Genomic DNA, 13,481 nt, shown 5'->3' with positions numbered 1-13,481 from the left:
ATTTCAATCAGAAGCCAATTTAGGAGCTAACAGGCATTTTTAGCTATTTATAAGACTTTTCTTTTAAGGGTCCATCCACACTACAGATATAATAGAATCAGGGGACCTGGTTGCAACATGGTCACAATGTGTAGTGTAAATGGAACCTAGCTATGTTCTTTAACTGGGTAAATCCTTAGACACCTTAAAACCTGGGATATATTATCTATAGGAAATCCAACACGTATCTATGCTATTTATATTGATACACAACCGCCCTTTTAGGTATCTGGAAAATAGCTATAGTAGATATAAAACCCTTTCCAGCTTCTCTTATAACTATTATTTCCCCTCAAAAAAGTAGTTTACTCCCTTTACATACTGTGTAAGTATTGACTCACTGGACACCTAATGAAATGTTACTGCTTTGATATGGAGTTAAACATTTTCACTGAATATTTGCACTTACTGCAGTAGAAATGATTAATTCCAGGGCAATCCACATGCCAAGGACTAGAATTGCTTCCCTAGTGCCCAGGGATGGGCAGGGCAGAGAGCACACGATGCCTCTTCTCCCCAGCCATGCAGCAGGCTGGGATCCTTTCACTGCATTTGAGAGCGCGAGAGACAGAGATGTCCAGCCCAGGCCAAGGAGGCATAATGGGTTGGGCTAGGAGAAGCAGCCAGCTCCCCAGAGGGCATGCTCCAGAATAACAGTGAAGCATGCCTTGCCACACATCCCCTAGGCCGGCTTGCTACAGGATTTCTGGACCAGATGCTGCAACTGCCAGCCTGGGTAGGATCTGACAGTGCTGAGAAAATCTGTCCATGTGCTAGAACACACTGTCCCTGGAGACTCCCATTTTAACTCTTCAAAAGTCCAACTGTAGTCAATGGCAAATTCCCCCCTTGATTTCAAATGGAGCAGGATTGGGCCCTCAATTTGCAACAGGTTGATTTTCCTAGCTGCTAAACAAGGAACATGGTTAGAATATTTGCGTTCTGATCATACAGGGGTCTGAGTGCAACAGATCAGGTCATCTTTGTACACACCATAAATTTTGTCATCACAACATACAGCACTAACAACATGCAGTTCATGTGACTTTATTTAAATAGAAAAGGAGAACAATGGGATTCCCAGTGAAAGAAATGGGAAGAAAAGAAACAGAAAAAAAAAATTGTTTAGTGACATGAATTACTAGTTTTGGCAATCAAATTCTGTATCTCATCTACTCTTACAATTTAGTGGAGACATTTTGCAACTAACGAATTTAAAATATGTATTGTATAGATATTAATGTTAACTATACTCAGGGATCAAATCATAGTCCACCAGTATAAGTTATTTCACAGGGCTAGACTCTATCACCCTGATTCCCACGGAATAGCACCTTACTCTCCAAATGGTCCCCATTTAAATCAATGAGACTCTTGCACAATATGATACTATTTAATGTGAGTATGGGTGGTAGAATTGGACCCTATATTTTCAATGTATTACACAACAATTTGCAGCACAAATATAGATTATATAGAAAAACAAACTAAATTATGTTGTTAAATAAATATACCATGGTAGACAAAGGGCAAATCTGAAAGCATGAGGGAATTACTCCTGACCCCAATCCCTAGCCCCCAGTGCATTTTATTACATCAAGAATTACATTTTGTTCAAGCATCTGTGACATACAGACAGAATTATTTCACTTGCTAAAATTCCTAAAGTAAAACTGCCAAAATGAATGCAAGTTCTGGAACACAGAAAGCCAAAGTCCTGATTCAGGTCAGCACTTAAGCACATTCTTAAGTCCATTCCTATTCAGAAAAGCACTTAAGCACAGGCCTAAAGCTAAGCACATGCTTAAATGCTTTCCTGAATAGGAATGCCTTCGTGATTCTGGGCCCAAATGCAGGCCTAATGTGAACAACTGAAAACCCAGAGACTTCAGTGACAGCCCCAGGTCCGTATCTGGCCTCCCAAAATGCTAATGGATGATCAGAGTTCTTAAAACAATCTGCACTTATCGCCGAGGTGATTCGGGTTTCTCCTTGAACACACTGACTAAAAAGATATTATAGGACTGAAATGTTTATTTAATATTTTAAAAGACTCCTGTGTATTGTTATCATTTGGTTTAAAAATTACAAATCTCTTAACACTTTCCCCTCCTCCTCCTCATCACTGTCAGTCACATTGACTTGCTGGATGCTGGAGGGTGTGGATGGGGTTGCTGTGAAAACGTTCTCCAAGGCTCCAATATCCAGCTGTGGCATGGGGGTTAAATATTCCTCCTCGCTATGGCTGTGGCTGTTGTAATAAGACACTCCCTCTAGGCTCTCACAGCTGCGGGAATCTTCACTCTGTGTGCGCTCATCTGGGTACTCCCTGAAAGGATAGTCTCTATTCAGAGCAGAAAACATAGCCTCATGCTTTTGGTACTGGTCTTCGTAAAAGCCAAGACATTCGGGCATTGAGCTGGGGAAATTCCCATAGCCAAATGGAGGGCGGCTGTACGGGCACGTGCTGCAGTGAGAGACCAAGAGACGATAAATCAAGCTTTCTGCCATGGTGCTAAGTTGTATTGCATAAGGACTATGTAAGATTGGCTACGTTTCTACTGGGGACTGAAGATGAAAGTTTCCCTAATGATCTGCATTAGCCAATTCATACTGTAGTGAGATATTTAAACACACTAACCCCTATAAACACTGCAGCCACCCAATATACAAGGAGAATCATACCCAGTGTCTATGACAGAGATACCAGCCTACATATGCAGCTCTGTTGCTGCTGGATAGACCCAAGAAGTTTCTTTTTTAAAAACAATTTTATTTATTAGTGTACAGCAGAACCTCAGAGTTACAAACACCTCAGGAATGGAGGTTCGTTACTCTGAAATGTTCGTAACTCTGAACAAAACGTTATGGTTGGTCTTTCAAAAGTTTACTACTGAATATTGACTTAATACAGCTTTGAAACTTTACAATGCAGAAGAAAAATGCTGCTTTAAACCCTCTTAATGTAAATAAAACAAGCACAGAAACAGTTACCTTGTCAAATTGTTTTAAACTTTCCCATTTTTTTAGTTGTTTATGTTTAACACAATACTGTACCGTATTTGCTTTTTGTGTATATGTGTTGTGTGCGTGTGCTGCTGCCTGATTGCGTACTTCCACTTCCAAATGAGCTGTGTGGTTGACCGGTCAGTTTGTAACGCTGGCATTCATAACTCTGAGGTTCTACTGTAACGTCACAGATAAAATAGTGTCCTACATGCTATCGAGCATTTTATCAAACATACCCAAAATAGTAAAACCCAGCATCATAACCTAAAGGGGGATATGACAGAGATCTATAAAATTATGAAAGGTGTTGAGAAAAAGTGTTATTTACCCCTTCACATAATACAAGAACCAGAGATCACCCAATGAAATTAATAGCCAGCAGCTTTAAAACAAACAAAAGGAAATTTCTGTGCATTTCTTCACACAATGCACAGTCAACCTGTGGAACTTGTTGCCAGGGGATGTTGTGAAGGCAAAATGTATAACTGGGCTCAAAAAAGAATTAGATAAGTTCATGGAGGATAGATCCATCAATGGCTATTAGCCAAGATGCAACTCCATGCTCTGGATGCAACTCCATGCTCAGGGTATCCCTAGCCTCTGACTGCCAGATTCTGGGACTGGATGACAGGGGATGGATCATTTGCTAATTGCCCTATTCTGTTCATTCCCTCTGAAGCATCTGGCATTGGCCACTGTCAGAAGACAGGCTACTGGGCTATATGGACCATTGGTCTGACCCAATATGGCCGTTTTTATGTTTTAACCCAGTTTATGTGATCTCTGCAGGCCACCGTTTATAGTGGAGTTGGAAGAAGGCTTAAAAAATTCCTTTTATTTCCTTTTAAAATCATGTCTTGCAGCTGCTAGACTGTTAGTAAAAAAGAAGGCTATCAAGGAATCCTGTCCAGAGTATACTATGTAAAGAGGATACATCAGTGGTTCTCAACCCATGGGCTGCTTACAGCCCAGTCAGCACACAGTTGCTCCCCATGTAACATCCTCAGGGCCATTCAGATAATACATATATTGTGTGGTTGTGGCCCACATAATAAACAGAGCGCTGCATATGCAGCCTACAATGGTAAATCGGTTGAGAACCACTGGGATACATGGCTAGTCATCATGCAATTGACAGGTGAAAGTGAGAAACGCCAGAAAAAGAATAATAGAAGGTGATAAGAAATTGCTCCCCAAAACAACTAATTACTGATTTTTTAGCCTTATTCCGGTCCCAGAGGGTCAAAGCATATTACAGTTTATTTAGTGTTGTAGACTTATATAGTACTGTAGAGTAACTAAAAGTGTGTGAAACAAGTAACAGAGCCCTTCTCTAATGATATTATAGTTTAAAGATATGTATTGGTGCAGTGCAGATCCAGGCTTCAGTGGTACTGTTCACATCTCTTAAGAGAGCACATGGATAGGATCCCAAATGCAGCTGGTACAAACACAGTCAAGAGGTCTTTCCTTAAATTTCTTCAATCCAGCCGCTAATTTTAGCACACAATTTTGCACACACATTCATTTGCACAATCAGTGCTGCACAAAAAAGATGAATTGTTTACATGCAAACAATAATCCACACAGAAATGAACTTTCAAATAAGTTTGTGTTAGAGCTGTCTGCCTGCTGGTGGGGTATGTAACTTTATGAAGCCCAGTTTTTGTTAGAACACCAAACAGACTGTTATGGTATGAGCCAAAAAAACCCCCCCAAAACCCCCAAGCTGTTCGTGAGCTCTGCCTAATGATGGAAACCAAAGGGCAAAGCTCAGATCATCTTTAGCGCCCAGTGTGAAGGCAGGCACCAATGCATCCATGCTATAGTGTGTTGTTCAAGTGATGATAACCTTGGTCTGTTATTTAAGGTTCTTGAACTTAACGCATGCCCACAGACTGACTTGTGTTGCAGAGATGATCTGTCCATTAAGGTCTTTCAATTTTCATGGGTCATATTCTGCCCTGACTTACCTCAAGGCAACCCCATTGACTTCATGCAGGCATATTCTGCTGAGATCAATAGGAGAGTGCAGTGTGTAAGTCAGGGCAGAATGTGGCCCCAAATCTTTAAGCATCGCCTCCAGTTGGAGAGTGATCATTGTAATCATTTGTGAGGCTGAATTCCCTCTAAAATCAAATATAGGAAAATTGGCTACTTACAAAAAATGAGCTATGAAAATGAACACTGAGCTCGCTCATTTGTCCATTCAAAGTGACACAGAGTTTGTGCAGTGTGAATTCTCTTCATTGATCTCTGCACTAGCTGGCTTCCAGGTCCTCTTGGGCCTGAACAGCACATTTAGCTGTTGCTCAACTGGCTGCTACAAGGCACTGGAGCCTGCCTGTCGTCACTGCTGAACCAACAGCAGTCCCTCTGCACGTGGTCAGGTTAGTCAACACTGAAATACTGTAAGGCGGGTGTTCAAACCCAAGAGTTCTTGGTTCAAGTGCTCTTCTCCAGTTGACTAACCCAAGGGTGCAAAGAAAATACTAGGGTTTATTTGTTATATCATGCTCAGGTCTCTTTCCATTTGGTAAGACCTCAGGACTATTCCATTTCATAGAGCCAACCCCACCAAGGTGCTTGGGGTATGGTGTAACCAGCTCAAATGCTTGCCCAGTTTTAATTCTGATTTTTTAAATTTCCATAACTTTTACTCAATATATTTTTGTTGAATTCAATTGCACTGCTGGGACTTGGGTGGCGGGGAGGGGCAGCAAGCACTTCTAGTTACTGTTAGCTTAGAACACGCAATGGCTTGGAGCTATTGGTAGTTGGGTACAACTCGGAGCAGCCTCGGGCTGGCAGGTCCCACAACTGGGGAGCTGTTAAGGTGGCATTAAGCCCACTTTCCCCCACAGCCTTGCAATCCTGCACTGAGAGTCATTTGCCCAGTCTGCTGTTCTTTGCACTCTTTCTATAAGCAGTAGCTTTTGTTGACCTTTAGCACATACCTGCTCTCTCTAGAATTTAAATGAATGACTTAATTACCTTGATGGGAAGTAGTGGGGTCCAGGTAAGAAGTAAGGGTGATGAAACGAAAATCGAGGAGGAGCTCCAAAGAGAGTGGCTGGATGACCAATGGGAGGAGGTTGATAGAGATGTGAGTGAGGAATGGGAGGAGCCTGGGGAATTGGAGCACTTCTAGGACAAGTAGAAACACCTGAGTACTCCTTAGGGGGTTGACTATTAGAGACAGGAAATCTGGAGTGAGTGGTGCTGGCATTACTTGGGTTCCTGCTGGAGCTCTCAATGCAAACTGGGATAGGTCTCTTTACAGAACAACTTGATCCGGAAGGTACATGATGAGCTTCTGTCTGTGCAGGTCCAGCAAAGCGCTGTGGTGGAATTACAGGGTGAAGGGGCAGATTTGGAGCTGGGACAGCCACTGGTGTGGTGTTTCCAACACTTGGCTGGAAAAGTGTAATTGGACCCGGATGTTGTATGGAAGGAGCTGGCAGCTGGATAGTAGAAGGGGCTTCACCTTTTGAAAACAGAAACAATTATTGCTCAATCATGAATGGAAGGGTTCCAGTAAGAGCATTTTATAAGTACCACTTTAGCTAACTACACATAGAATAGAAAGAAGACAGACATAGCTAAGTTCCCCGGGGGGATTCCATATTGTCCTCTTCTATCTCCCAGAACAAAAACAGAGACAGCTCAATATTTCTTCTGTCCTTGGAAATCCCCTCCTTGGAAACCAAACACAACTTTCTCACCTCTACTGAGTAACACGCCCACCTCTGTCACATTGATATCCAAATCTGAATGTAATTAAGTATATTAGCAAATTTAAGAAGGATGACATGTGGTTAACTTCAACGCTGCTGTATTGAAATGCTGCCATTACAGAGCTTTCTAACCCACCTCTCCAGAGCATCTTCAGCATAACACCCCTATAATTCACAATCATATGCCACTTAGCAAGTCAGTATGGACCTGCAATGTATACATAAAGAATATATGCATACATTCTCAACTGATGTAAACCTGCTTAGTTCTACTGTGGCCCTAAGAAACAGAATCAAGTGGAAATACCAAACTTCCCCAAAATTGTTATTTTTCATTTGTTTTGAAAAAGGACACATCCAGGCAGTGTTTATTCATTTTGTCATAATTTACAGACATGTTTCTGTATCATTTTTATGATAATAAAGTTATCATTTAGAGCGTGCCTTTCCTACAGAACGATTCCAAAGCATCTGGGGGGACATTTTCCAAAGTGCCTAAGTGATTTCAAAGCCTAAATCCCAAGTCAATGGAATGTAGGCATTTTGTAAAATTTTGTCCTTCATGACAATATATACAGGAATCACTTCAACCACAACTAAAGTATAGCCACCTCTGGGATGAAACAGAGTAGGCATTCAAGACAGCATAACAACACTATACAATAGTTTAGAACAGGAAGAGAAGAATACCATATCCAATCAAAACTACTGAGGGAATTTAGGTCGGTAGCATGTAGTTATTCAAGGTGGAATCTAGCCAGAACAGAGTGTAATTACATGTACTATTCTGAATATTACATAATGACCATGAATGCTCATGGCCTTTGTTTTCCTATCTTATATGAAAGATAGCAGCTCCAGCACTTCCACGTCCATAGTGGGAGAATAGATCAATACTGAGGCAGAAGAAAGGATGCTACTTATTGAATCACTAACACCCCTTCTTGAAGCACGCTTCGCTTTCCCAAAAAGTCCTCCATCTAAGCACTGCTGAAACTGCTTAAGTGATGAGACATGGAACCACAGATCAAGGGGTTGACCCGCATGGAATATGTTTTTTCATTGACCAGATTCCTCACTTTAAAAGGAAGCCTCAACCCACATTAAACAATGTGGGCACAATTTTGCACATGCACTTTTTGGTGCACACTTCTCTCCTAACCAGGTTTTGGTGTGTACAGAAACTTGGATTTGTGTACTCAAACTGTATGTGTGTTTGCAAATTAGAGAGACAAAGCAAATGAGGTAATATTTTTTATTGGACCAACCTCCGCTGATGAGAGAGACAATCTTTTGAGCTTATACAGAGCTCTTGTTCAGGACAGTTGTTCTTGTTCTTGTCTTACCAACAGATGTTGGTCCAATAAAAGCTATTACCTCACTCACCTTATGTCTCTAATGTAGCCCTCACACTAACAACATCTTTCCCTGTGACACTTTTTCTGACAAATTTCCCCTTGTCCTCTTAAGCAGCTTTGCCACTGGACTGTTGCTTTAAACACTCTTACGCTGGTCTACGCTTGACCTTATACAGGATACAGTTTTCTTATTATTATTGAATGAATTCACCAAAACTAATTAAACAAACTCACAGGCAGGATGTCCAATACTGTTCTGTACACTGGGAATGACAACGGAGTAAGTGGGCGATCGGAAAGGATAAATTGCAGTTGGGTTTGTAGTGATGATGTTCTGAGAGGTGCCGGGAAATACAGTGGAGACAGTCAATGGGAAGCGTTTTCTTTTGCCGGGTCGTGGTTGGTAAACCCAGCCTGTGGGAGAGTAAATGAGAAAGCTTCAGGCAGATTTAATAGATGTGTGGGCCAGTTTCAAGACATGAAATCTATGTAACCCACGAGTCTGAAAAGTCTGTATGGATCCACAACAAGGGCAAATCCTCTTCCAGTTGAAGTCAACAGCAAAACTCCCATTCACTTCAATATAGTGGCAGACTGAGCACCCTATCAGAGAACATGATGAAACTGGCACATTCTCTCATTCTTTTCATATTAACGTACGTTATTATGTGTTTGGTGGAGGAGATACTGGATCAGAAAAACAGAGGGGCCAGTGTGGCACAGGTTAACAACACATTATGAAGGGAGGGTACGGGAGAAAATGGCAATACATCCTGGACTTTATTTTGAAAAAATATGGTAAAGTTAAAAATGTGGCTCCAGATTTATAATCTCACTGGCTCCCTGATTCTCAACTACACCTATGCAAATTTCATTTACACCAGTGAGACTGTAGAGATGTAATAGTTTTTGGCCCAATGGGAGCTGTGCATATATTACTTCAGGCAGAACTAGGTTTGCCTCTGATACATACACCAATCAAATAGCAAGAGACTTGTAAAGATGATGATAGGTCATTTATACCAATTAGGTTTCATGAAGCAGTTTAGACTTTTTGTCTCATTATGATGTTTAAAGAAGGCCTGAATGTTTGGGGGTGTTTAATATTATGTTTTGCTTTCTGTTTGTTTATGACGTAAGAAATTCAGATCTTGTCTACTCTGGAATACTCCGTGGCAGCCTGGAGAACAAGCAGGATTATGACATCACAGATACAAAAGGACATAGCACCTTATATTTTAGTGATTTTTATTCAGTTTAAAATGCTGTTTTTTTCACCTGTTTAAATTACTCAGGAGAAAAATGCTTTGTTAAGGATTCACTACCCTGCCCCCTTCAGTTAAAGGCTGAAAAAAGTCTCATTCCACATCTGAGACCTCCAACAAGTGTTCCTACCAAAACACAGAAAAACAGATTTGAGTCTTGATTCACCTCTGGATTACTTAGAATAGTGTAATATAGACAGCTGTAAACTGGAGTAAGAAGGGGTGAATGAGACGCTTGGTATTCCTGCTATTTCTAAGCTAATATTTTATGAAAACCTTCTATTTCTATTAGAAATAAATGTGTTTCCAATGAAAATGGGGATTTTTGTTCAGATTTAAGATTTGTATTTAGCTTTACCATTCCCTTACAGTTTTGCAACCTAAATGTTGCAGCATTATATTTGTGCATGGGAAACAGAAAGTGAAACTTACTAAAAATTGTTTATAAAGTGAAAGACTAGTTTAATTTCTTTGCCCAATCTGAGTGAAAAGAAAAATATAAAGAAACAGAATAACCGGTGAAAAGTAAATTAGATTTGAAAATCCTTTGAATTTTAATAATCTAACTTGTAATTAGTGTTATAGGTATGGATTTCTTTATTTTTAATTATATCAGTATTGGGTGCTATTATTATTTACATTATTACTCTCAGACAGGAAACTGTTAGTCCATAGTTAAGGTTGAAAAAATTATTTAATCTATTTATAGGCATTTCTATGGTCCTTGTCACCATAGTATCTGATAACATTAATTTTTAGGAAAATGCCTTAAATGAATATTACAATTTAAGGAACAAATAACACAGGGAGCACAGGGAATTCAAAGTTCAGAATACAGTGCTCCAAGAACCAAACATTAGAAGTTGGGGACCCTCCTCTTTCCCACCAGAGTTATCTTCTTCCCATTCAGCATACTGACCCTCATTCCCTATATGGCTTTTCCTTTCCCAATCCTACTGGACTGGACTAATTTGCCTATCACGTAGCTCTCTGCCTGCCATTTCCCCTACCCTAGGCATCTGTATCAGTCCATGCAGAATATTGCACTAGGCCATGAGTACTTTATAAAGTCAACATTTTTGGGTAACGCAAACTTTTAAAGCATGCAGATGTAAGGAAGTATATGCATTTTTTACCAGGAAATTCTTCTCTGTGCTTTTCTTTAATCTTTTGAGCTTCATCATAATAGGGCTTCTTTTGCTCTTCAGTGAGTTTGTTCCACTCTAATCCAAGCTGGACACTGATTTCTGCATTATTGGCAGCTGGGTTAGCTTTGGCTAGTGCCGGCCGGTGAATTCTTGCCCACACCATAAATGCATTCATTGGACGTTTTACATGGCCATTTCTGTCTTTGCTAAATGGGGTATCTGGTATCCCTACGTACCAAAAATCAGGAAAGAATATCATTAGACAGACAGCATATGCAATGTTGCCGTAGATCATATTTAAAGAAAGAATCCAGCTAAACCCAAAGAAAAGAAACACCTAGATTCTGGAACCCACAAGCCTCCGTACATATTTGGAGAATTGCCCCTGGAAAAAAAGTTCAGCTGTTGTCAACTAAGAGAATACTGGAGTAATGACTAGCCACAAGTAAAATACTCCACAAAGAATAATTTAAATATTTGACATAACAGCATCTGCTATTGTGGGATAGTCTCCCTCTTTCTCTCTCCTTTCATACAGATCAGAGCTAATTTCAACATAATAAAAAAATGGTAGGGGTTTTGTTTTCATTTGACTAATTATTGTGTTATGTAATGCATATGTTTATAAAGGCACCACAGTATCAGTGCAAGCTTATGCACAGTGCAACAGTAATGCACCAAAACCCTGACCTTGCAGGGACCATACTCAGTGGTAATACGGGTAGTTCAGTTCTATAGCCATTCAATTCTTGGCTTCGCTGCTAAGCCTGCCAGATGGTGCTAGTCTTTTTTGTGATGTGGACACCTTTGCTGGAAAGACTGATGAATCTACTAAATGCTCATTAGATGCAAACAACTTCCCATCACAACCAACAGGGCTGGATTTGAGCTGATGACCTAAAGGTGGAAGGTTTCCACTCCACTACCAATTCACTTAGGAAGCAGTCCCTCTATGAAAGCTAATTCTAAATGCACCCATCACCTAAACCCTGTATTATCAATGACAGGACAAGAGTCTATTAGCCATTAGGCCACCTCTTAAAAGAAATTATTAATTTTAAAGGTCAAAATTGAGCTCCTAAATCCACTCAAAGATTAAGCCCAAGATTTTCAAGAATAGGAGCCTAAAAGCAGTCTTTAAACTCAGTGCTTAGGAAATTGCCTCATTTTCAAGTGGTGACTTTAAAATGAGGTGTTGGGTGCCCTACATTTTCAAAATCAGGCCGGTGCCTAAACGTGGACTTTAAAGACTGCTTTTAGGCTCCTATTCTTGAAAATCTTAGGCTTTATAGTTAAGAATCAGATACCTGCTACAGGGGGCTAAAGTCAGAACTGGAGTAAGCAGCTGCATGGAGGTCAACAGAGCTGAACCCTCTAAAACCCAGGTTGAATGTGACCCTGTATGTTTAAACTCTCAGTGCAGGTGGAAATGATATGGATACAGTTTACAGAGAAAGGCCAGGACTTCAATCACATTTCTACTTGTGTTTCCTAGCTGCTAAAATTCCAACTTTGGGGCAACACGTGTTGTAGCCTTGGAAATTCCGATGTGACTGCAATAATAACTGCATTCCGATGTGACTAGAATAATACCTGCATCAGAGGGCAGCACTGTGAGGGGCACATCCTTAGTTTCAATTTTGACTGAAGGCTCCAGTAAGGATTGCATTTTAAGGGGCACTTGGGCCAGGGGCACTTTAGTCACTCGGATCAGCTCAGAAGGTGGAGGTCCCTGAAACTGGATCCTGGTCCCAGAGGGTACTGGATGGAGTGTCAATGGGATCTTCAGGTCTTGAGGATGCTGAGCTCCAAACCCACCAGGCGGCTGAGCCACAGGGGCATCTTTGCTGAAGGATCCAGCTGGCTTGGACGACACAGCTTCTTCCCTCCCCTTGCAGTCCTCACCGGCTGCCTCTGCCTGCTCGGCCTTGATTGCTCCTTCTTTCCCAGTCCCCGAGGCCACGCTGTCCCCCCCAGTCTCTTTCACCATCACCTCTTTCTGGCTCTCCTCTGCGTGCCCCCCTTTTTGATCCCCTCCTCTCCTGACGGGGCCGCTGGCCGCGAGCTGGGCCCCCTCTTTCCCTGCTCGTCGGGCTGTGGCGGCCTTGAGCTCACCCCTCTTTCTCTTGCTGCAACCACTGCACCCCAGCGGGCCCTCTTGCTCCTGCTCCTCTGCTTTTCCCTGCAGCGCCCGGGGGGGCTCACTGCCCCCCTCCTGCTCCCCAGGCCCCAGCGCAGCCCTGGGGGGCGGCAGCGGCCTGCTGGGGGGACTCTGCCCCTTTGGGGGGTGCAGCTCCTTGCCGGGGGCGCCCTGCCCGGGGAGGGGGGGCAGGAGCGGATGGAGGGGGCCCGGCCTGGGCGAGGGGCGCAGGAGGGGCGGCTCCTTGCCCCCCGGCCTGGTGCGGGGGTGCAGGAGAAGGTGCTCGGAGCGGGGTGCCTCCGGCCCGGCTGGGGGGTGCGGCTCCTCCTGCGCCCCCCCCTCCATGGCGCAGGCGGGCCCCGGCGGGAGGGGGATTGTCGGGGATTGTGAGCTCAGCCGCCCCCCTCTGTCGCTGTCCGTTTGTTTCCTGCGGTTGCTCCGCAAACGTTCTCAGCGCCCCCGCCCCCGCCGCACGCGCTGCCCTCCGCGCCTCGCGCCCCGCCCCGCCGCAAATGGCAACGGCGGGGCGCCACGTGCCTCCCACGCGGGGAGGGGGGGCGGGGCGGGGCTGCGTCCCGGCGGTTGCCATGGCGACGCGCGACAAGGGCCTCTCCCCATGGCGACCCCGGGAGGACCGCGTGGCGGCTCGCGACGGCGGCAGCCCGGCGCGAGGCGGAGCGGGGGCCGGGGCTCCCCGCCCGGCGCGCTCTGACATACCCGCGCGGGACCAGGCCCGGGGCGGCGGCGGGCCCCAGAAGAGCGAGGCCCGGCCCGGCCCGGCCCGG

General features: G+C 43.4%; 1 protein-coding gene across 1 annotated transcript; it reads right to left on the bottom strand.

Moving 5' to 3' along the window:
• Positions 1 to 1,185: 1,185 nt before the first annotated feature.
• SOX30 (SRY-box transcription factor 30) lies at positions 1,186 to 13,146 on the bottom strand. The gene is made up of 5 exons (XM_084637652.1): positions 12,150 to 13,146; positions 10,545 to 10,784; positions 8,378 to 8,557; positions 6,043 to 6,535; positions 1,186 to 2,506 (listed from the first exon to the last, which is right to left on the bottom strand). The coding sequence occupies exons 1-5, from the start codon at positions 13,039 to 13,041 to the stop codon at positions 2,125 to 2,127; spliced, it is 2,187 nt and encodes a 728-aa protein (XP_084493778.1). The 5' UTR covers positions 13,042 to 13,146; the 3' UTR covers positions 1,186 to 2,124.
• Between the last annotated feature and the right edge of the window lie 335 nt (positions 13,147 to 13,481).

Source organism: Lepidochelys olivacea (genome assembly GCF_965140295.1).
Source record: "Lepidochelys olivacea isolate rLepOli2 genome assembly, chromosome: 8".
NCBI lineage: Eukaryota > Metazoa > Chordata > Testudines > Cheloniidae > Lepidochelys > Lepidochelys olivacea.
This window is presented reverse-complemented; position numbering and strand designations above follow the sequence as displayed.